General features: G+C 42.2%; 1 protein-coding gene across 2 annotated transcripts in view; it reads right to left on the bottom strand.

Annotated features, from left to right (window-relative positions):
* neb (nebulin) overlaps positions 1 to 19,960 on the bottom strand; it is a 58,338-nt gene that overhangs the window by 15,610 nt on the left and 22,768 nt on the right. For both annotated transcript variants that reach the window (XM_070837722.1, XM_070837723.1), the window contains exons 57-118: positions 19,757 to 19,864; positions 19,359 to 19,670; positions 19,052 to 19,255; positions 18,839 to 18,943; positions 18,511 to 18,618; positions 18,088 to 18,399; positions 17,793 to 17,996; positions 17,585 to 17,689; positions 17,361 to 17,468; positions 16,942 to 17,253; positions 16,619 to 16,822; positions 16,373 to 16,477; positions 16,047 to 16,154; positions 15,592 to 15,903; positions 14,960 to 15,163; positions 14,725 to 14,829; positions 14,418 to 14,525; positions 14,017 to 14,328; positions 13,795 to 13,899; positions 13,557 to 13,655; positions 13,337 to 13,438; positions 13,116 to 13,223; positions 12,685 to 12,996; positions 12,475 to 12,579; positions 12,268 to 12,372; positions 12,072 to 12,176; positions 11,844 to 11,951; positions 11,607 to 11,717; positions 11,106 to 11,303; positions 10,608 to 10,712; positions 10,374 to 10,478; positions 10,178 to 10,282; positions 9,968 to 10,075; positions 9,745 to 9,858; positions 9,453 to 9,650; positions 8,935 to 9,039; positions 8,612 to 8,716; positions 8,405 to 8,512; positions 8,050 to 8,157; positions 7,825 to 7,932; positions 7,596 to 7,700; positions 7,372 to 7,476; positions 7,178 to 7,276; positions 6,987 to 7,091; positions 6,697 to 6,801; positions 6,490 to 6,594; positions 6,159 to 6,263; positions 5,616 to 5,720; positions 5,413 to 5,517; positions 5,205 to 5,309; positions 4,896 to 5,000; positions 4,442 to 4,543; positions 2,174 to 2,275; positions 1,957 to 2,064; positions 1,744 to 1,848; positions 1,523 to 1,627; positions 1,318 to 1,422; positions 1,082 to 1,186; positions 854 to 964; positions 664 to 774; positions 446 to 547; positions 32 to 136 (exon numbers count right to left, since the gene is read on the bottom strand). In XM_070837722.1, coding sequence (XP_070693823.1) covers positions 32 to 136; positions 446 to 547; positions 664 to 774; positions 854 to 964; positions 1,082 to 1,186; positions 1,318 to 1,422; positions 1,523 to 1,627; positions 1,744 to 1,848; positions 1,957 to 2,064; positions 2,174 to 2,275; positions 4,442 to 4,543; positions 4,896 to 5,000; positions 5,205 to 5,309; positions 5,413 to 5,517; positions 5,616 to 5,720; positions 6,159 to 6,263; positions 6,490 to 6,594; positions 6,697 to 6,801; positions 6,987 to 7,091; positions 7,178 to 7,276; positions 7,372 to 7,476; positions 7,596 to 7,700; positions 7,825 to 7,932; positions 8,050 to 8,157; positions 8,405 to 8,512; positions 8,612 to 8,716; positions 8,935 to 9,039; positions 9,453 to 9,650; positions 9,745 to 9,858; positions 9,968 to 10,075; positions 10,178 to 10,282; positions 10,374 to 10,478; positions 10,608 to 10,712; positions 11,106 to 11,303; positions 11,607 to 11,717; positions 11,844 to 11,951; positions 12,072 to 12,176; positions 12,268 to 12,372; positions 12,475 to 12,579; positions 12,685 to 12,996; positions 13,116 to 13,223; positions 13,337 to 13,438; positions 13,557 to 13,655; positions 13,795 to 13,899; positions 14,017 to 14,328; positions 14,418 to 14,525; positions 14,725 to 14,829; positions 14,960 to 15,163; positions 15,592 to 15,903; positions 16,047 to 16,154; positions 16,373 to 16,477; positions 16,619 to 16,822; positions 16,942 to 17,253; positions 17,361 to 17,468; positions 17,585 to 17,689; positions 17,793 to 17,996; positions 18,088 to 18,399; positions 18,511 to 18,618; positions 18,839 to 18,943; positions 19,052 to 19,255; positions 19,359 to 19,670; positions 19,757 to 19,864 — 8,373 coding nt within the window. The remainder of the gene's footprint in view (positions 1 to 31; positions 137 to 445; positions 548 to 663; positions 775 to 853; positions 965 to 1,081; positions 1,187 to 1,317; positions 1,423 to 1,522; positions 1,628 to 1,743; positions 1,849 to 1,956; positions 2,065 to 2,173; positions 2,276 to 4,441; positions 4,544 to 4,895; positions 5,001 to 5,204; positions 5,310 to 5,412; positions 5,518 to 5,615; positions 5,721 to 6,158; positions 6,264 to 6,489; positions 6,595 to 6,696; positions 6,802 to 6,986; positions 7,092 to 7,177; positions 7,277 to 7,371; positions 7,477 to 7,595; positions 7,701 to 7,824; positions 7,933 to 8,049; positions 8,158 to 8,404; positions 8,513 to 8,611; positions 8,717 to 8,934; positions 9,040 to 9,452; positions 9,651 to 9,744; positions 9,859 to 9,967; positions 10,076 to 10,177; positions 10,283 to 10,373; positions 10,479 to 10,607; positions 10,713 to 11,105; positions 11,304 to 11,606; positions 11,718 to 11,843; positions 11,952 to 12,071; positions 12,177 to 12,267; positions 12,373 to 12,474; positions 12,580 to 12,684; positions 12,997 to 13,115; positions 13,224 to 13,336; positions 13,439 to 13,556; positions 13,656 to 13,794; positions 13,900 to 14,016; positions 14,329 to 14,417; positions 14,526 to 14,724; positions 14,830 to 14,959; positions 15,164 to 15,591; positions 15,904 to 16,046; positions 16,155 to 16,372; positions 16,478 to 16,618; positions 16,823 to 16,941; positions 17,254 to 17,360; positions 17,469 to 17,584; positions 17,690 to 17,792; positions 17,997 to 18,087; positions 18,400 to 18,510; positions 18,619 to 18,838; positions 18,944 to 19,051; positions 19,256 to 19,358; positions 19,671 to 19,756; positions 19,865 to 19,960) is intronic.

The following is a 19,960-nucleotide window of genomic DNA, read 5'->3' as shown; positions in this document are numbered from 1 at the left end:
GGAGACAGATGGTCGATTCAGTTTGCAGTACCTGGCTGGTCAGCTTGGACACCTCAGTGGCCAGAGCGATGTCTGGGCGGTGGGCCAGAGAGCCTCCGCGGCTGGCCTCCTCACGGGCTTTCTCACGGTAGCCGATCTGATGGAGACAAGACCGAACAAGGATCAGTGGACCATGTGGAAACTACAGTGGTGGTCTTGACTGTTTTGGTTCTAAGCCAGACAGTGTTGATGGTACAGCAATTTTTAGATAAGAGATGCCAATGTGATTTATTTCATGCTTCTCCCTCACCGTTCTTCTCATTTAAGGTCTGATAACTTGTAGTTAGCAGTTGAGCTGTGGGGCTTATTTATCAGGCTTGTACACACTATTCTGTATATTTCTGCCTGTGTGTGTACAGGTTTTAGCCTCTAACCCAAAAGTTTTATGCATTTAATTGCTAATTACCTCACTAATTAGTTTGGCAGCCTGGGTAGCCTTCTTTATGTCAGGGCGGTCGACTACAGAAGTGTAGTGCAGGTTGGCTTTGGCATCCTTCTTATAGGAAATCTGTGGAGCGGGACAGGAGACCAAATAAATACAGAGGAGGTGAAATTATCTAAATGTGGAGACTGTATGCAGTAAATAAGATGAATACAATGCTATTTGTTGTGGAGATGACTCACGCTGCTCTGATTCTTGGCCACTTCCATGGCATGCTGAACATCAGGTGGAGTAATCATGTGGTTGTACACTGACTTGCCCTTTTCCTTCTCAAACTTCGCTTTGTACAATTTCTGTAGAGACAGAATCAAGGTCAGTTGCTCAAAAACAGTCCAGGATTCATTAGGTAAAATAAATGTGAGGCATTTGTACCCCGCTGATGAGCTTGTTGATCTCCTTGCTGTGAGCAGTGTCACGAGTCTCGGCCAGGGTGGTGAATGAGCCAGACTGCATGTCCTTCTTACTGGCCTCCTTGTATTTGCTCTGGGAATGAAAATTAAAAACTTATAACTTGACTTTTCATATTTCCACCACTCACTATTTGGTGTTAATTTCTCAAGTGTGCAAAAAGCAGTTGACTTTTCGCTAAATGATACTCACTTCTGATACAAGAGTGCGCACAGCCTTTGCATGCAGGATCTGGGGAGTGTCCTGGACCGGCACGTAGTGGCCCTTTTCCTGTTCATACTTCTGTTTGTACTTCACCTGGAGGGCAGCAAAGAGCAATAAAGTAAATTAGTTCACAACACATTAGACGTACTATTCTGAGTCCTCTCTGCCCCTTTAATAATTCTATTCCATCACAGAGTTGGTAATACAGATGTGGAAAAACTTACAGTGCTGGCCATGTCGGCATTTTTCATTGCCAGGAGGGTGAACTTGTCATCAACTACAGGTATCACGCAGCCCTTCATCATCTCTTTATCATACTTGTACTCAACCTGTGGGTGGAAGAATGGGAGCAAATTTAGAGCAGCACTTTTGGATGTTTTTTTTTTAAATGAAAAATCTAAACATGTAAAGAAAAGAGCACCAACTCACATCACTCTGTTGCAAGGTGTTCTTGGCAGCATTGATAAAGTCAGGTCTGTCTGTTGTCCACTTCCACTTGTTCTTGGTGGCTTCATACTGCTTCTTGTAGTCAAGCTAAAAACAGAAAAAATATAACACCTAATCAATAACTTTCTGCTATTTTGAGTTCTACTTCAATCAGTACAGAAGAGAAGCTGATCATTTCTTCTTCTGTTAGTAGACACACTTACATTGCTGATGTTCTTGTAGGCCTCCTTGGCAGCACGAATCTCATGAGCCTCAGGGTCCATGTTGATCTGGGCCTTGCTCTTCTCGTACACTTCTTTGTACTTCAGCTGCAAGATGGAAGCAAAACACACCATCAAACACAACAATGTATTTCATGGCTTCCTCTGCCTCTTGAATAAGTGTTTAAGAGTGCAGCCAGTCTGAGTGGGACTCACGTTGCTGGTGATCTCTTTGACCTTCTTCATGTGCTGTTGATATGGAGTGTCATAAGGCAGGGTGTATCCCTTCGCCTTGGTTTTGTTGTACTCCATCTTGTAGATGATCTGAGGGATAATCATCATCACAAAGTCAGGGAGCAATTCAAAAGACACCAAAACACTTTTTTGTGTTTTACAAACTTGACGCGTGACAAAAACAGAATCAAGAACTCACATCGCTGATTTTCTTGCTGCGTTTGTGGGCCTCGTACTGAGGAGTCTCCAGAACAGAGGTGAACTTGTCCTTGGCACGTTCATACTGTTCCCTGTATTTCCACTGATGGAGGACGTGTAAACAAAAGACAGTTAGTATTGTTCACATTCAGCTTACAGCATTTGCTTTTATTTGTGTGTATTCTGACAACTTGCCTTGCTAACTTCTAATTTATGCAGCTAAAGTACTGACAAAAACTGTCCAAGAAAAGGAAAAATAGTGTTCAGACACTTTAAATAAGAGAGACAATGGCAGACAAGAAGTCACATTTCAGAGTCAATTCAGGTGAAGATCAGTTATTACATTTTTCTTGGACAGTTCTCCGCTTCAGAAACAGCTGACTAGCATCTAGAATCATTTACTGACTAAATATATACATTCAGAACGTGTGATGAGTGAAGTGGTGCCATGCATGAGTTTGATATGAATCATGCACAAACACAGAGGGAGTTATTTCTGAGGTGAAAATGAGGACGAGGACACGTGTTACCACCATTCAGTCATTAAAGTCTGCAGTGGCCTCGTAGTTCATGGTGACCAGCGGTCCATCTTACATTATTGCTCACTGAAGCTGAAGCCGATATACAGAGGGGCATCAATAAAGACGAGGTTTACTCGAGAGAGGACAGTGACAGTCAAGTAACTCAAACATTTCTGGCATCGGTAATTTAATAGTGTTGAAAAAAGACTGCTGCTCTACAAACAAAAACATATGAGAAGTAAAGTATAAATAAGTATAAATACATCTTGTGTTTCTACAGAAGTCTATGAAGCTGCTACTTGTTAGATATGCCTGTCTGCTGTCGGGTAACTACTGCACTGCATTTTAAGATGAGTTAATGCTCTGGCATGAAAAGAAATGAATGGGTGATGAAAGGATTAGAGCATGAAAGAGAAGGGCAGAATGTGTGGAAGTTAAAGCCCCCTTGAAGAGTTAAAGTGGGTTGAATGGAGGGACGAAGTGTAACCACGGTGAGTGTTTGATGTGATAAGACCTTGTCCAGAAACAGCAGGGAGGACTTTTATCTATGACTGTACGTCTTGAATGTACACAGAGCTGATTTATTATTATTTTCTGCTTGTTTGTGGACAGGAATCAGAGTTACCACGGTTCACCACCCGGTGTCTGTTTACCTTACTGCCCATAGTGGACTGGTAAAGGGCTGTGAGGATGTCAGGACGGAGTAGCTCATTGCAGCCACTCCTTAGCAGCTCCTTTGCTTTGGATTTATATTTTACCTGTCCACACACACAACGACATACACACACACACACACAGCATGCCATAGTTTAGGACACGTGAAAAACAGCAGTAACACTGGGAGGACTGGAGAGGTACTCCGGAGATCCTTGTGTCCTGTGTGTCCTTATCTGTGCCTTCAGAGTGACAGAAATCAATATCTTCAGGAGAGCTTAGTTTGATAATGGCTCGTTTGGATGTATTCCTGACTTAACCCTTTCATGCACAGAGGTCACTACAGTGTGCAGCTATTCAAAAGCTGTTTTCTTGTATGACAAGATTTCTTGGATGACATAGTTGCACATCAGCCACTACAGCGGATGCTGCTGCATCATCTCAAGATGGCCGACTGACAGCCAGTAACACCAAGTTGCTCATTTTCTTCTGTTCAAACCTTCTATAAAAAGAAACCTTTCCAGGTAAGAAAAATATGGGGACATTAAGTAACATCTAAGGAGTCATGCAGTTGCTAAATTTTCCAAGTATTGATTTTATATTGGGAGGAAATCATGATTAATCACATGTCTGCTGAATTGTACATCGGTAGCTATATGTCAACTACTGGACATGTAAAAATATCTTTATATTAAGATGAATAAAAACACTTATCAAAGGGTATCATAATTCATGCATGAAAGGGTTAATTAGCATGATTCAATCACCAGTAAGTGAGCGATTAAACTGTCTCTCTGATGGCGCAGAATAAGGAGAGTCCTGCTCACTCAAGATAGCACTTCAGCTGCTATTTGAGTGGCACTGTTTACAACAACCTGTACACGACCAAAAGAAAAACAGAGGACGAGCAGAGACAGATACAGACAAGGAGAGAAATTTATAGTGTTGAAAGAACTGTCAGAGCCATGCGACGAAGACGACCGCCGACAGGTCTGTCGACCACCTCATGCACCAGTGTCAGAGGTCTGGAGGACCGGACTGGAGGTAGCAGCAGAGGAGGCAGGCCGGTCGTTCAGCATGACCAGGGCGTTTACCTGGCTCATCTTCCTGTTCTCCCTGGCCAGCTGGTATCTAGGATCATCTGTAGTTATGGTGAACTTATCCTTTGTCTTCTCATAATTAGCTCTGTAGGCCCTCTGCTCAGGATGTCAGAAGGTAGTTACACACAAATATCCAGAAAACAAGGCGCACTATCATGTGATACGACTTTTCCAGGGAAAAACAAGGAAGGTTAGAACAAATTGATTTGAAGAACAATGGACAGATTATAAACATTTGGTCACAGATCATAAACATTACAGGCAATAATCAAATAATACGAAGATTTGACATTATTTTACCTCCAAACTGAAAGTCCAATAGAGATGCACAGAGACAGAGAAATGTGAAAAACAATTTTACAAATGGGCTCAACAAACTAGTTCTGGTAACTAGTAATATTTTGGCTGCAAAAATACAAGTATTGGATCAAAGAATGGAGGGACTCACATCGTTGATGAGGGTGGAGGCAAACTTGGCAGCCTGGAAGTACGGAGTGTCGCAGGTGTATCTGAAGTTGCCTCTGTTCTTCTCAAAGGAGGCTTTGTAGAGTCTCTGTTACCAAGAAATGAAACTGTTATTGGCAACAGGCAGGAAAATATAACACTCCATCGATGATCCCTTCATTTACTACAATAAAAAGTAAAGTCGTATAAGGTGTTTTCTAAAATTTCATATAAACAAACAAGCATTTTTATAACATTTTATGAAGGTTTTGACTTTACAAATGGTAAATTATGAACGAATAAGATCCTTCACCTCACTGTACAGTAACTTGTTCCTCTCAGCCTGCACCAGCTCAGGTGTGTCCCACACATAGCAGCCAATACCCTTCAGCCAATCCAGATCCTCCTTGTACTTGACCTAAAGAGGGAAATAAAATGGGTTATAATTCAAATATCATATAGTGCGTCGATGATACTGTATGGGCTCCTATCTATTGTGAGTAAATATTTTAAATACTCACGTTGCTGATGTTATCATTGACAATTCTGTTGAAGAAGAACTCAGGACGGTCGGGGATGGACTTCCATGTTCCCAGAGAGTTAATGTACTTTTCCCTGTATTTGACCTGAGGCAGACAAATCAAAATGATGTTAAACATTAGTCACTTATAGACGTGTACATATACAAGTGAATCAAATCAACCAGCTAATCTCAACTGCTGACCTCGCTGATGTCATCGGTGACTCTGCGGTGGTAGGTGATGTCCAGAGCATCCTTGACTGTGTGGTAGTGGCCCTTGGAGAGCTCGAAGGTCTCTTTGTAACGCAGCTGAAGGCACGAAGAACAAAATGTGTCAGACGTTCATCAAACATAAATACACAGAGTGGAATTAACAGCATCTCTTCTCTGTCAGTCATCGTCATTCAAAGGCAAATGCCACTTTTCTTGCACTGTTTTGTTCAGGTTGTATTTTGTGGTAAGGTTGAAAACATTTAGACTATCGTAGGGGATAAAAAAAATCTCTATCAGCTACAGAAATACTTAATTAGAAGCTTCTCCAGGTGGAGTAGTTTAAATTGTAGGTGATATAAACTACTGCTGAACAAGTTAATATCACAATTTCACTTAAACGTTACTATGATACTGTTATACATCTTGAAACTCTACTGCTAAATGGAAGACTGAAATAATTAGATAAATAATTAAAAATGAAAAAATGCCCTTCTCTGATTCAGAGCTCTGACTTATATATAAAATAATACTCACATCGCTGGACTGGAGGTAGGATTTCTTGGAGCGGATCAGGAGAGGTGTATCAGCAATGGCAGTGTATCTGTGCTTCATCTTCTCATACTGTTCTCTGTATTTGTTCTGAGGAGGGAAATAATTCATGCAACACATCAGGAATCATCATTGCGTTCAGGAGAGAAAACAAAGAATTCTTGTTACATAACTGTGATAATTGAGCTCACTGAGAATGTTTACAGTAATTAATATTGTGTAGCAGTAAGCCAGCTACAAAACATCAGTAACACCCTGATAAACAGTGAGAAACACATGTGAGAATGAAGAAGACACGAGGAGGAGGAAGTCTTACATCACTGTAGACCACTTTCATCTTTCTAGCATGGCCCATGTTTGGAGTTTCCATTTCTGGGGTGAAATGAACTCTCTCCTTAGCGGCCATATCAGTGTACTTGTACTGTAGACAAACAGAAACAGAAAGAAATAATCATTATATTGTCAGGAAAAGAAGATAAATCTGTGCATAAGAACACATTAGTGATGGTGTGTATGAACTTGCCTTGTTGGTCAGCTGCTGGGCCCATTTGGCTCTCTGGATGTCCACAGCGTCGGCCGTGCTGGTGACCTTGGCCATTTCCTCCTTGCTATGGGCTTTGTAGATAATCTGAACACAGACGAGTGAAGAAGTCGAGTCAAATGCTGTCACAGTATTTACTGTATGCCCGAATACAAACCTCTGGAGACACTGCAAGCTACGAAACTGCTAAGACGTGTACTTTCATATGGAGTCCTGACAATTCGGCAGCTATTCATACAATGTGATAACGTGCGTTTGGGAAATGGACTCACGTTGCTCATGTGAGTCTTGAGCTCAGTCACACGCTTATACTCTGGTGTGTCCAGGACCACGGAGTAGTTGGCGTGGTTCTTCTTAGCCTCCACTGGATAGTTTGTCTATAAAAGTGAAAAACAGGCCATATGATCGTGATGCCACTGCAGGAAGGTGATTATGAAATAAAAATGAAAACGGAAACACATACCCTGAACTTGGTGACGTCGCGGATGCGGACCATCTCTGGGGTGTCATACAAGAAGCAGCCGAGGCCTCTGAGCCACATCAGATCCTCTTTGTATTTCAGCTAGAGACACAAAATGATTTCAATAAACATTTTCAACAAAAGTTATCTATATGTTTGGCTTTGTAAAAAATCTGCGTCAAAGTCAGGTGTCTTACCTCGCTGGTGATCTCATTGACGTGGTAGCAATGCATCAGCTGGGGCGTAATGGGCATAGAGATCAGCTGGCCTCTGCTGTTGTAGTATTTCTCTCTGTAGCACAACTAGGATGAGAAGGGAACAAACATGTGGCATCACTAGAACAAACTGTTCACCTCCATTAAGTCACATGAGTAAGAATAGGAACATGAGTGACATAAAGTGTCTGAATATGTTTCCGTACATCGCTGAGGTTTTCCTGGTTCATCTTGACTTGTTTGATATCAGGGGTGTCGTAGGTTGTGTGGATCTTGTCCTTTATCTTGTGGTAGTCCGTGCGATACAGACGCTGGGAAAGGAAAGAAGAGAACGCAGCATGAGGCTGATTTATGGAGTAGAAGTGTCACAAGGCAGTAACGTGAATCTCCATCAACACTAATGTGTCTGGCGCAACAATAAGAGTGTTTTCTTACCTCGTTGGTGATCTTGTTAGCCTTCCTCGTAGTGACGAAGTTGACACCCTCTGGATGAAGAGTGTAGGCCTTAGCCTTTGTCATCTCATAGGCCTCCTTGTACTTCACCTACCCAAATAAAAGTAGAAAAGTATATGACTCAGTAACGTCAGAACTACATGAACAAAAAGGTTTAATTGCTGCTAAAAGAACGGGATAATTGGATGATTCAGCGGCAGTACGTACATTGCTGGTGACAATGGTGTTCATCTTAGCCTGCTTGATGAGAGGGGTGTCTTTGGGCAAAGAGTAGCCAGTGGGCATTAAGTTCTTGTTGGCCTCCTTGTACCAGTTCTGAGAGAGGTAAAGACAACATGGTGAGAGGAAGGAAACATTTCAGCTACACAGAAACACACACAGTCAGAGTTTACCTTCAGGATCAAAACCTTGATGGTAAACTAGCCACCAGGAGCGATTATTCATGTGTCCACCATACTGCATATTGTGTAAGGTGCTTCCTCTATCCAGAAGTAAAATATTCTATAGTATGTGGTGGTAATTTCTTAAAAAGTACACTGAATATTAAGGAATGTTATCTTACGTCACTCTGGATGTAGTTAGCCATGCGTGCCCTTTCTGTCTCGATGGTAACAGCAGGAGCAGTGTTGGTGCCCTTGACATTGGTGTTGTAATCATAGCGGTAGTTGAGCTGGAAAAGGAGGAGAAAAGAAAGAAGTATGGTCACAATTTTTAGTTCCGTTATGAAATACAGATGGAAATTGTTAAGAATGTTTCAAGAGACACTTACGTCACTCAGGTTCTGAGCGTTCTGCTTGGCCGTCTCATACACTGGAGTCTCAGTCACCACTGAATAGTCCTTGAAAGCCTCAATGCCTTTGGCTCTATATTTTGTCTGGAATTGAAAAAAAAAAAAGACAAGGCAATAAGCTTTGCTTCTGATTAAACACTACGCAGTATGAAAAGTCTGTGGGGGATTTACTGGACAGGAAGAAAACCAAAGTTGTTTGACTGATGTTTGGTGATAAATGAAAGCTGGAAACCAAATAACTGAAGAGGGTATGGAACAAGTACACGAGGTGGCATAGCCATGAATATATTTGGTTGGCTAACCTCGCTCTGAAGGTCACCAGCATGCTTGACACGGAGGATCTCCGGTGTGTCCCAGGCGTAGCAGCCGATACCCTTCAGCCAGTTCAGGTCATCCTTGTAGAAAATCTGTGGAGAGCACACAACAAAATAAAAGTTTAGCAACAGACATGTTTGTACTGCAATTGAATGAAACTTGACTCATAAAAAAAGAAAAATGTGTTGAAAAACACATATTACGGCTCCAAAATTGCCTTTCTTTATCATTTTCATTTTCTACTATATTTCATTTCTCTACTTGGTTTTTCTTTATTATACACAACACATAATGTCATCTCTTTGAATTTTCCATGAAAAATAAATATAAAATTGTGAAGGCAGCTCCTAGTATTACATTATCCTGCACTGTACGAGATGCTATGATAAAAAAGAATAAAGCCATAAATGAGAGAAGGTATAGTACCATAAATAATATAACATTTGAGCCATCTGTAGCTACTGAGGCTAAACAACAGAATATCAAGATGAGGGCAGCTACTCACGTCGCTGAGCTGCTCGTTGACTTTGCGTGCTTGGACGTACATCTGCATGTCAGGGAGGCACATCCACTGATGCAGGTACTTGCGGTAGTGGATCCCACTGACGGTGGACTGAGTGTTACGGGCAGACAGGATCTCCAACATGTCTGGTGGGATGTGGTTCTTGGCCTTGGTCTTCTCGTAGTTCTCCTTGTACAGACGCTGTAGAAGTGGACAACGGATGATGGTTAAGTACTTAAGAGTTAATCTTACAGTGCAGATCAGCAACAGCAACACCACAACAAATGTCACTTACATCTAGGACCAGCTTTCCAGCTTTGACGCAGCGGGCAGTGGCAGGATCATCCTCAAGAGACTTGGGCAGACTGTAGAGGGTTTTGAACTTCTCATAATCCTCCTTGTACTTCACCTAAGGGGGCAACAGGATTCATTTTGTCTCTTAAAGGTCAATGATTAAACTCAATTGTGTAGAAAACCCCAGCATAGTAATAATATGGAGTGAAATGAACAGAACTCACGTTGCTGAGAATGATCTTTTGGTGTTTGGCGTGTTGCAGAGCGTGCGAGTCATGTGGAAGCTGGTAGCTCTTGGCTTTGATTTTGTCCCAGGCAGCAGTGTAGTTTTTCTGTTGAGAGAAAAGCCAGAACATTATCAACACGTTGTTTACAAAGCTCATATCTTTAATCATGTCAAAGACGGAAAGAGAGATCTGTTTATCTTCACTTACGTTGCTAAAGAAGTGCTTGAAGTTGTGGCATCTGGCGTAGTCGGCGGTATCCAGAACAGTGGTGTACTGGTGCTTCTCCTTATGGTAAGCCTCCCTATAGTTGAGCTGACAATGACAATAGTATAATTAATACTCTCAATTAGGCATTTTAAACTCAAACACTATATATGTGCTTCTAAAAGTGTGGCTCACTCACCTCACTGGCCCAGGTGTGACCCAGAACAGCCGTCACGTACACTGGGGTGTCTGTCACAATGGAGTAATTGTTGAATTCTTTCTTGGCTGCATCTCTGTATTTAAGCTATAAGGGAAGACATTACATGGGTAAATTATCACAGTTCTGCGAGCTTAAGAATTAAACTACCGTCTAAATTGCCAGAATGGCTCTAAAAATAACACCTTCGATGAACCGTAAATTACGACCACTCACATCACTCTGCAGCTCGTAGGACTTCTTGGCACGAACGATCTCAGGTGTGTCCCAGACAAAGCACCCAATACCCTTCATCCAGTTCAGGTCATCCTTGTAGAACACCTATTGAATGACAACAGCAAAAGGCACAAAATTACATGTCAAACAGTGGAAAGAACATCTGAAATTTAGTACAATCTCTTCCTGGCAACGAGATCAATCAATTCAACCTCCTGTTGTTGCAGACATAACAAACTTTTGTCTTGGGGTAGAGTTGCTGGTCAAACAATTGTAGAAACAAAGAAAATTCTCACTTCATGAGAACATCTCTATGATTTGCTCATACGTTAAATAAGAAAGCTTTTATCAAACACCAAATCAACTACATATCATACATATACGGTTGGCTATGTTGAGTGCGCTGCCTGTATGTCTAACATTATTTTTCAAAACAGTTGACTTGAGTTCGCTCCATTGTCTGTACAAGTAGCAAATATGCGCTGAAGAAGGACCTACATCACTGAGGATCTCATTGGTCTTGCGGGCACGGATGGCGTCCTCCTGTTCAGGGTGGCACGTCCACTGGTGCAGGTAGGTACGGTAGAGGACGTCGCTCAGCATGTCCTGGCATCGCTTAGCTACCAGGTTAGCGATGACGTCAGGCGGGAGGTGGTTCTTGGTCTTGGTAAGATTGTAGTCCTTCTTGTAGAGCCTCTGTGAACACATACATACAGACAGACATTGGCATTAACAATGTGAAACTAATTAACCTAAAATAAATCTTGTGTGTATTATTACAAATGTAAATGAGTTATATATGATTTAAACACTATTAATCAGGCCACAGACCATTTACCTGAAGACAAAGGTGATCTTTTCACCATTTTGAACATCTTACATCCAGCCTTTGAAAAAGTTTTGACCTGCTTAACTTATTTTTTGTAAATCTGATGTTTGCTTTTATCGTACCTTGCCAAAACCTTGGAAAAAATGGACGAACTATTATCCATATCTTACCAGTCCCTTGTTCTTCTCTTGCTCTCCACAGCGCATCACCTCAGGGAAGTCCACCATGGTTGCTGCCATGTAGTGACCCTTGGCCTTCTCGTGGGAATCCTTGTACTTGACCTAGAAGGATCCAGAATAATTAAAGTCTCATTTTTGTTTACACACTGTAAGAAGAAAACGTCACGGTGCTTTTGCCTTATCAGCACGGACTATGATTAAAAAAAAAAAAAAGTGTAAGACACTCACATCACTGGCAACGTCTCTGCCCTTCTTGCCGGTGAGAAGTGGGATGTATTCATGATTCAGCTTGTAGCCACAAGCCTTAGACTCATCCCAACTCTGTTTGTAGAGTTTCTGAAAACACAAACAACAGGCACAAAGTTTAAGAACAGGCTGACGCAATGTGCGATCAACAAATATCAGAAATAAATGGAGAAATGAACGAATGAAAATGGATTAAATATTCTACATTACCTCACTGATGTTTTTAGACACCTCCCTGCTATGGGCCAGTTGAGGAGTGTCATCTGAACCAATGTAATGACCCTTTTCTGCATTGAAGGTCTCTTTGTACTTCAGCTATAGTAGAAAGACAACAACAGATTATTTTAGATGTGATTATTGTTTATTAAACATGCCTCATGAATTTAGTTGTTGATTTTTTACATACGTCACTGAGGTTGGCAGCGTTTATCTTCGCCAAGACAATCTCGGGGCGGTCGACAATCAGGGTGAATTTTCCAAAACATTCTTTGGCATTCTTCTTGTAGAGCCTCTGCAAGTGAAATTACAGCATTGAGATGAGACACAATGAAATAACGAAAAATGGGGGAAAAACAGCCAAATCACAAGACCGAATGTTACACAGCAAACGTACTTCGTTGAGAACCTCCTGGGCCTTCTTGACCTTGACGTGGTCAACAGAGTCAGCTGCCACCCAGCCGCAGCCACGAATCCATTCCAAGTCAGCCTTATATATAACCTGAAGACAGAAACCAAGATAGATATTAGGAAGTTCATCTAGACATTCCTGTTAATCTATTGTATGAATATAGGTTAGTCCTCGGTTGGTGTGATTAGCACTCACATCACTCTGGAGATCATAGGTTTTGCGGGCCTGGATGACGTCGTTCTGGTCTGGCAGGCAGGTCCACTGGTGCAGGCGGGTTCTGTACAGGTCATCATTGACTTGCTTCTGGCACTTCTTGGCCAGCTCAAACTGCAGCATGTCCACTGGCAGGTTGAACTTGGTCTTGGACTTGTTGAAGTCCTTCTTGTACAGAGCATCACTGGCAATCTTGGCTGAGTTCAGAGCCAGCATGAGCAGAGGGTCGTCTTCTACGCAGCGAGCGCCAATGTGGTGGCCGACCTGCTTACGGTATCCCTCAAGGTACTTATGCTACAGGACAGGAAAAAATCATTATCTCCATGCAGTCATGCTTTCAGGTGAGTTAAGAACAACTTTAATAAATGTTGATATTATAAAGGGAACAGATGCAACTTTGTCTCACTACTCACTTTACTCTGTACTTTAGTCGTCTTTATGCACTGTGAGATTGGTACAGCATCTCCAGGCATGAAGTACCCTGTAGCTTTGGTCTGATCCCAAGCTTTGGTGTACAGTTTCTGCAAGAGAGGGAAACAGTTATTTTAGGTTTATGATGATGTATTGCTTATCAAGCTGATAATAACAGAGATTAAAACTGTTGTTGAAATGAAATATTTAGCATATATCTTACCGGGTGAACGTTCTTAGCCACCTCTCTGGCTGTGGCAAGAGTTGGGGTGTCCACCAGTGTGTACTTGGTCTTGTCCTGGTGCCAGGCCTCACGATATTTGGCCTGAGCAGAGCGAGAAATTCAGTTACCATAAAAAACTACTAGTGGCTACTAGTCTGTGAGGTGGTTTAACTCAATACAGCATCAAAACAGCATCTGAATAGCAGAGAGTCATCTTCACCTCGTTGAGGACCTCAGCAGCATTCTTTGCACCGACCATGTCGATTCTGTCGACTGGAACTGTATATTTCTGTTCATCCAACTTGACACGGTAGCCTCTCTGTAAGACAGTGAGACAGATAAGATAAGATACAAATCCCTATTTTCCCGCTTAAATGAATTCTAAGCATATTCACATGTAACTTGATATGCATGTGATTTTACAACTAACTGCAGAGACAAATCGTTGTCAGACTTACATCAGCCAGGATGCTCTGTGCCTGCTTCACCCTCATAACATCCACACACTCATGTGGCATCCACCCGCATCCACGTATCCATTCCAAGTCAGCTCTGTACACAGCCTGAGGAAACAGAACAGATTTGTTTATATGTTACCGTGGCTATGTTACCAATATACATGTCATCGTAAGATCCACGAAATAATGAATGAATACTATCCACGAGCACTATAAACCTACATCACTCTGCAGATCGTAGGCCTTTCTGGCCTGGACCACATCAGTGGAGTCTGGCAGGCAGGTCCAGTTGTGCAGATGAGTTCTGTAGTTGAAGTCATTGACTTGGATCTGGCATTTCTTGGCCAGTTCAAGGTTCAGCATGTCCACTGGCAGGTTGAACTTGGTCTTGGACTTGTTGAAGTCCTTCTTGTACAGAGCATCACTGGCGATCTTGGCTGAGTTCAGAGCCAGCATGATCAGAGGGTCGTCTTGTACGCAGCGAGCGCCAATGTGGTGGCCGACCTGCTTACGGTATCCTGTCTTGTACTTGTACTAAAAGAGAAGAGATAAAAGGTTAATGAAAAGTCAGAAAGTATCTCATTTATGAATTTGATGTATGTAAGCCTTATTTTTCTTCTTACGTCGCTGACGATATCTCTGGAAGCTCTAGCCTTCAGCACAGAGATAGCGTCCTCCTTGATATGGTAGCCTTTAGCCTTCTGGTCATCCCATGCTTTTGTGTACAGTTTCTGCAGTGACCAAAAAACATATGATCAAAAAGAGTGCAAGGCTAAGTGTCAGCACATCAAAAACACAGTAATCACGTACTGACTGAATAATACATTTCAAGTCATGAGATATTCATATGCTGCGAAGATATTTACGTCAGGTTTTAAGCATGCCGACATAAGCAGAAGTGGTACAGTGTTTGTAATGATACAAACGTACATTGCTAATGTTGATAGCATTGGCCTTGGACAGTTCAAAGGTGGGGGTGTTAGGTGGCAGGTGAATGTTGAGCTTGTCTTGATCCCACACTTCCCGATACTTCCTCTGTCAAAAAGAAAAAAGTCAACAACATTAGTTCTTTATTCTGAAACTGATATTTGTACAAAATATTTAGTGGTAAATTCTAAACTCACTCGAGAAAGTGTTTAACGTGCCGAAGGACGCTTTTACTTACAGTGCTGATGTTGGCAGCATTTTGCTTGGACAAGACAATAACCGGGAGGTCAACAGCGCTGGTGAACTTCACTGTGCTTGGGTGCTGGCGGTAGAGCCTTTCATTGATGATATTCTGGGCGTTTCTAACTTTAAGCACGTCCACAGAGTCTTGAGGTGACCATCCGCATCCTCTCAGCCACTCCAGATCAGCTCTGTACACGGCCTAAAAACACAAAAAAGTAGTTTTAGCTCCAATCATTATCAATATTGATATGGTTTTGTTCTTGTAGGTTTTGTTTTGTTCTGACTGCAGGATGCCTCAAAAATGGATGAAGGGGTTTCCAGGAAATTTGCTGGATGCAGCTCTAGGTTCAAAAAGTTCTATTCATTTATTTATTAATTATTTACTCATGAATTTATCTTCATTTAATCAGGCAGTCTCCTTGAGATTAAGATCTCTTTTACAAGAGACCTGAGAACTAGAAGAAGAAAATACACAGAATACAGAAGGTTAGGGGAACACACCAACTCCAACAACCCTAAGATTGTATTTGCAGGGTCATAAAACATTGTAACTGAAGGCAATTTCCATTGGGGTAATGATGCTTTTTGGTGTGACAACAATCCTCTCTTGTTTCAACAGTTACTTACATCGCTCTGCAAGTCGTAGACCTTTCTAGCCTGAACCACATCATTGGAGTCTGGTAGGCAGGTCCACTGGTGTAGGTGAGTTCTGTAGTTGAAGTCGTTCACTTGCTGCTGGCATTTTTTGGCAAGTTCAATTGTCAGCATGTCTACTGGCAGGTTGAACTTGGTCTTGTTCTTGTTGAAGTCCTTCTTATAGATGTTGTCACTGGAGATCTTGGCAGCGTGAGCGGCCAACATAATCAGTGGGTCGTCGTTGACACTGAGGGCGCCAATGTGATGGCCACACTGCTTGCGGAAACCAGCCTTGTATTTGTACTGAAAATTTGGGATGTAAATATTTTGATTAGTTTTATAGTAAAATCAGTGCAGTGAAATAAAAACAGAAGAGCGCATCTTGTAAACTTACAAAAGGAAGGAACTATGATAAGGTTAAAAAAAAAAAATTGGTCCTGACTTACATCACTGACGATGTCTCGGGAGGCCCTGGCTGCCAAAACAGAAATAGCATCTTTGGGAAGGAAGTAGCCTTTGTTGATGGTGTCCATAAAGCCTTCACGGTAATATTTCTGGGTAAACAAGAAAGATGCTGTTATGGTGACTACTGTACACAATAATACAAAATACAGTGTCTATGGATTTTCTTTATACTAGATGTGATTAAAAGGACAGCAACTACATTTCTTACTCGATTAATTCTGCTAAAGTTACGTAACAGTTAATGATATGATAATAATCTGTGATGGAGGAACTGGTTATACAGCTACATGAAGAGGCACTGCATTACCAGACTGGTGTTGAGCTTATTCTGCTTGGCCAGGAGGATCTCTGGGGTGTCAGGCTGTATGTGGAGGTTGATCTTATCACTCTCCCAGGCAGAAACATATGCTTTCTGTGAACAACAAATTAACACGGTGAATGTGACTTTATCTGCGTCAAATATAAAAATGAAAACAAAAACAATATTGCAGAAAGAAAACAATAAAATAAACAATAAAATACACTGAAATAACACTATATTGCTATTTTCTACCTTATCCATGATCTGAGCATTGGCCTGAGCCAGGGCATATGGCATGTCACTTGTTTTGGCAGTGAATTTGAAGTTCTTGGGATGCTGACGGTACTTCCGCTCGCTCAGGATCTCTGCTGCTTTCTTGGCTTTCTCCACATCAACTGAACCAATTGGTACCCAACCTGTTCCCCTGACCCATTCCATGTCAGCCTTGTACACAGCCTACGAGTCACAAGGGGGGGGAGAGGAGTCACACTGAGTTTTCCTTTTAAGAAATTAAAAATAAAATAAATACATCCTTGCAGTGCACAGAAAATACATTATGAGAACTCAATACTCACATCACTCTGCAGATCGTAGGCCTTTCTGGCCTGGACCACGTCAGTGGAGTCAGGCAGGCAGGTCCAGTTGTGCAGATGAGTTCTGTAGTTGAAGTCATTGACTTGGATCTGGCATTTCTTGGCCAGTTCAAGGTTCAGCATGTCCACTGGCAGGTTGAACTTGGTCTTGGACTTGTTGAAGTCCTTCTTGTACAGAGCATCACTGGCGATCTTGGCAGAGTTCAGAGCCAGCACTATCAGGGGGTCGTCGTGGACGCTGAGGGCTCCGATGTGGTGGCCGACCTGCTTACGGTATCCTGCCTTGTATTTGTACTGTGTAGAGAGAAAAAGTGAAGTGATAATTAACAGTACTGTGCTAATACTGTACAAATACGCACAAGTGAGTATCAGAGAGAAAGGCACTCATTTATGTTACGTACATCACTGATGATGTTTCTTCCATGTTTGGCAGCAACAACAGAGACAGCATCAGACTTCATGTCATAGCCCTTTCTGAAGAGCGACTCAACATTTTCCCTGTATAGTTTCTGCAAAAGAAATGAAAATGGTTGAATTATAAAATGAAAAGTATTATGCCTATAACACTGGTAGTTACTGTAGTGGATGTAGAACACCAGTTTAAGTCATAGCAGACCACATGTACCTTGCTGATGTTGTAAGCATTAGCTTTAGCAAGCAAAAGCTCAGGTAGGTCGGTGGTCACGTGAGTCTTAATCTTGTCAGCTTCCCAAGCAGAAATGTAGTTTTTCTGTGATGAGAGACAGAAAAAAGCAAAAAGCAGAAGTTGTAATCACAAGGAAAATATTCATCAAATTAGCAAAACTGTAAAAGAGGGATGTGATATTCTTTACCTTGTTGATGATCTCAGCATTGGCTTTGGCTAAGACCATGGGCATGGAAGTCATGTCAGTTTTAAATTTCATTGTATCTGGTTTCTGCCTGTAGAGACGTTCACTGAGAATCTTTGAGGCTTGCTTGGCCTTCATCACATCGATTGAACCTATGGGGACCCATCCTACGCCGATGACCTCATCCATGTCAGCTTTGTATACAGCCTGTTGGGAAAAGCATAAAGATGTAACACTAGTATCGGCTGCGGGGCCTGATATGTTGAGATAAGCTATATAATGTCACAGAGAGACTCACATCACTCTGAAGATCATAGGCTTTCCTGGCCTGGACGACATCATTGGAGTCTGGCAGGCAGGTCCAGTTGTGCAGATGAGTTCTGTAGTTGAAGTCATTGACTTGGATCTGGCATTTCTTGGCCAGTTCAAGGTTCAGCATGTCCACCGGCAGGTTGAACTTGGTCTTGGACTTGTTGAAGTCCTTCTTGTACAGAGCATCGCTGGCGATCTTGGCTGAGTTCAGAGCCAGCATGATCAGAGGGTCGTCTTGTACGGAGCGAGCGCCAATGTGGTGGCCGACCTGCTTACGGTATCCTATCTTGTACTTGTACTGATGATATGAGCAGACAAATGTTTAATGTTACAACTAGAAATCAAAATATCACTTTATGTCTAATACCAGCATGCACATCGTACACACGGCGCAGTACGAGTCACTCACATCACTTATGATGTCCCTGGAGGCTTTGGCAGACTTGACAGAGATTGCATCCCCTGGGAGGAAATAGCCTTTCTGGATGGTGGCCTCAAAACCTTGTCTGTATAATTTCTGAAAAGTAAGATATATATTAATACCTTTGTTAACTGTTTTAACAAATGGAGGTCTAATTGTGGCACTGCCAACAAGCAGTGTGTGTGAAAATTAAAGTTAAAAGATTGTCACACTTCCAACACTAGTGCCAGACTTGTTGATGTTGACATGGACAAGATCTCACACCAGATTAGGCAGCGACCATCTTGTCAACAAGTACAATAAGAATTATACTAACCTTGCTCATGTTGATAGCATTCTGCTGAGAGAGGATGATCTCAGGAGTGTCAGGTTTGATGTGCAGTTGAGTCTTGTCCTTCTCCCATGCCTCCACGTAGAGACGCTGGAACAAACCACAAATAATTCTATTGACTTAACGGATCTCCAGAAAGAAATCTCCATTGCAAAAATGTATTTTAAAAAAAAACATACAAATACATATGAATTCTACCTTGTTCATAGTCAAAGCGTTATTCTTTGCCAGAGCAATGTTCATGGCATCTACGGGGCTGGTGAAAGGAACACTGCTGGGGTGCTGGCGGTACTTCCTTTCGCTCAAGATTTCGGCAGCTTTCTTGGCTTTCTCCACATCAATCGAGCCGATGGGGACCCATCCCGTGCCCTGGAGCCACTTCATGTCAGCTTTGTAGACGGCCTATGAAGCGAAATAACGTAAAATTAATTTCCAGATGTACACGGTAGCCTAAACATGAAATAAAAGACTAAGAGAAACAAATTAGCAGAGAAGCTATACTCACATCGCTCTGCAGGTCGTAGGCATGTCTGGCCTGGACGACATCAGTGGAGTCTGGCAGGCAGGTCCAGTTGTGGAGGCGGGTGATGTAGTTGGCGTGGTTGACCTGGATCTGGTTCTTCTTGGCCAGTTCAAAGGCCATCATGTCCACTGGCAGGTTGAACTTGGTCTTGGACTTGTTGAAGTCCTTCTTGTACAGAGCATCACTGGCGATCTTGGCTGAGTTCAGAGCCAGCATGAGCAGAGGGTCGTCTTCTACGCAGCGAGCGCCAATGTGGTGACCGACCTGCTTACGGTATCCTGTCTTGTACTTGTACTGGAAGAGAAATGACAAAGTTTCATGGTTTCATGCACAGTAATAAATGTAAGGTAACTTATCAAGGGTAAAATCTGACAGCTTACATCACTGGCAATGTTCCTGCCGGCCCGGGCTGCGATGATAGAAATGGCGTCATTGCGCAGATCATAGCCCTTCTTCTTGGCATCTTCATTTGCCTGTTTGTACTTTTTCTGTAATCAAACAAAAACACCCCACAGACATAAGTATGTGCATTTTCCACTGTTAGTAAGACTGAGATATAGTAAGCACTAATCACAGTAAAATAT

Source organism: Pempheris klunzingeri, chromosome 10 (assembly GCF_042242105.1).
Source record: "Pempheris klunzingeri isolate RE-2024b chromosome 10, fPemKlu1.hap1, whole genome shotgun sequence".
NCBI lineage: Eukaryota > Metazoa > Chordata > Actinopteri > Acropomatiformes > Pempheridae > Pempheris > Pempheris klunzingeri.
This window is presented reverse-complemented; position numbering and strand designations above follow the sequence as displayed.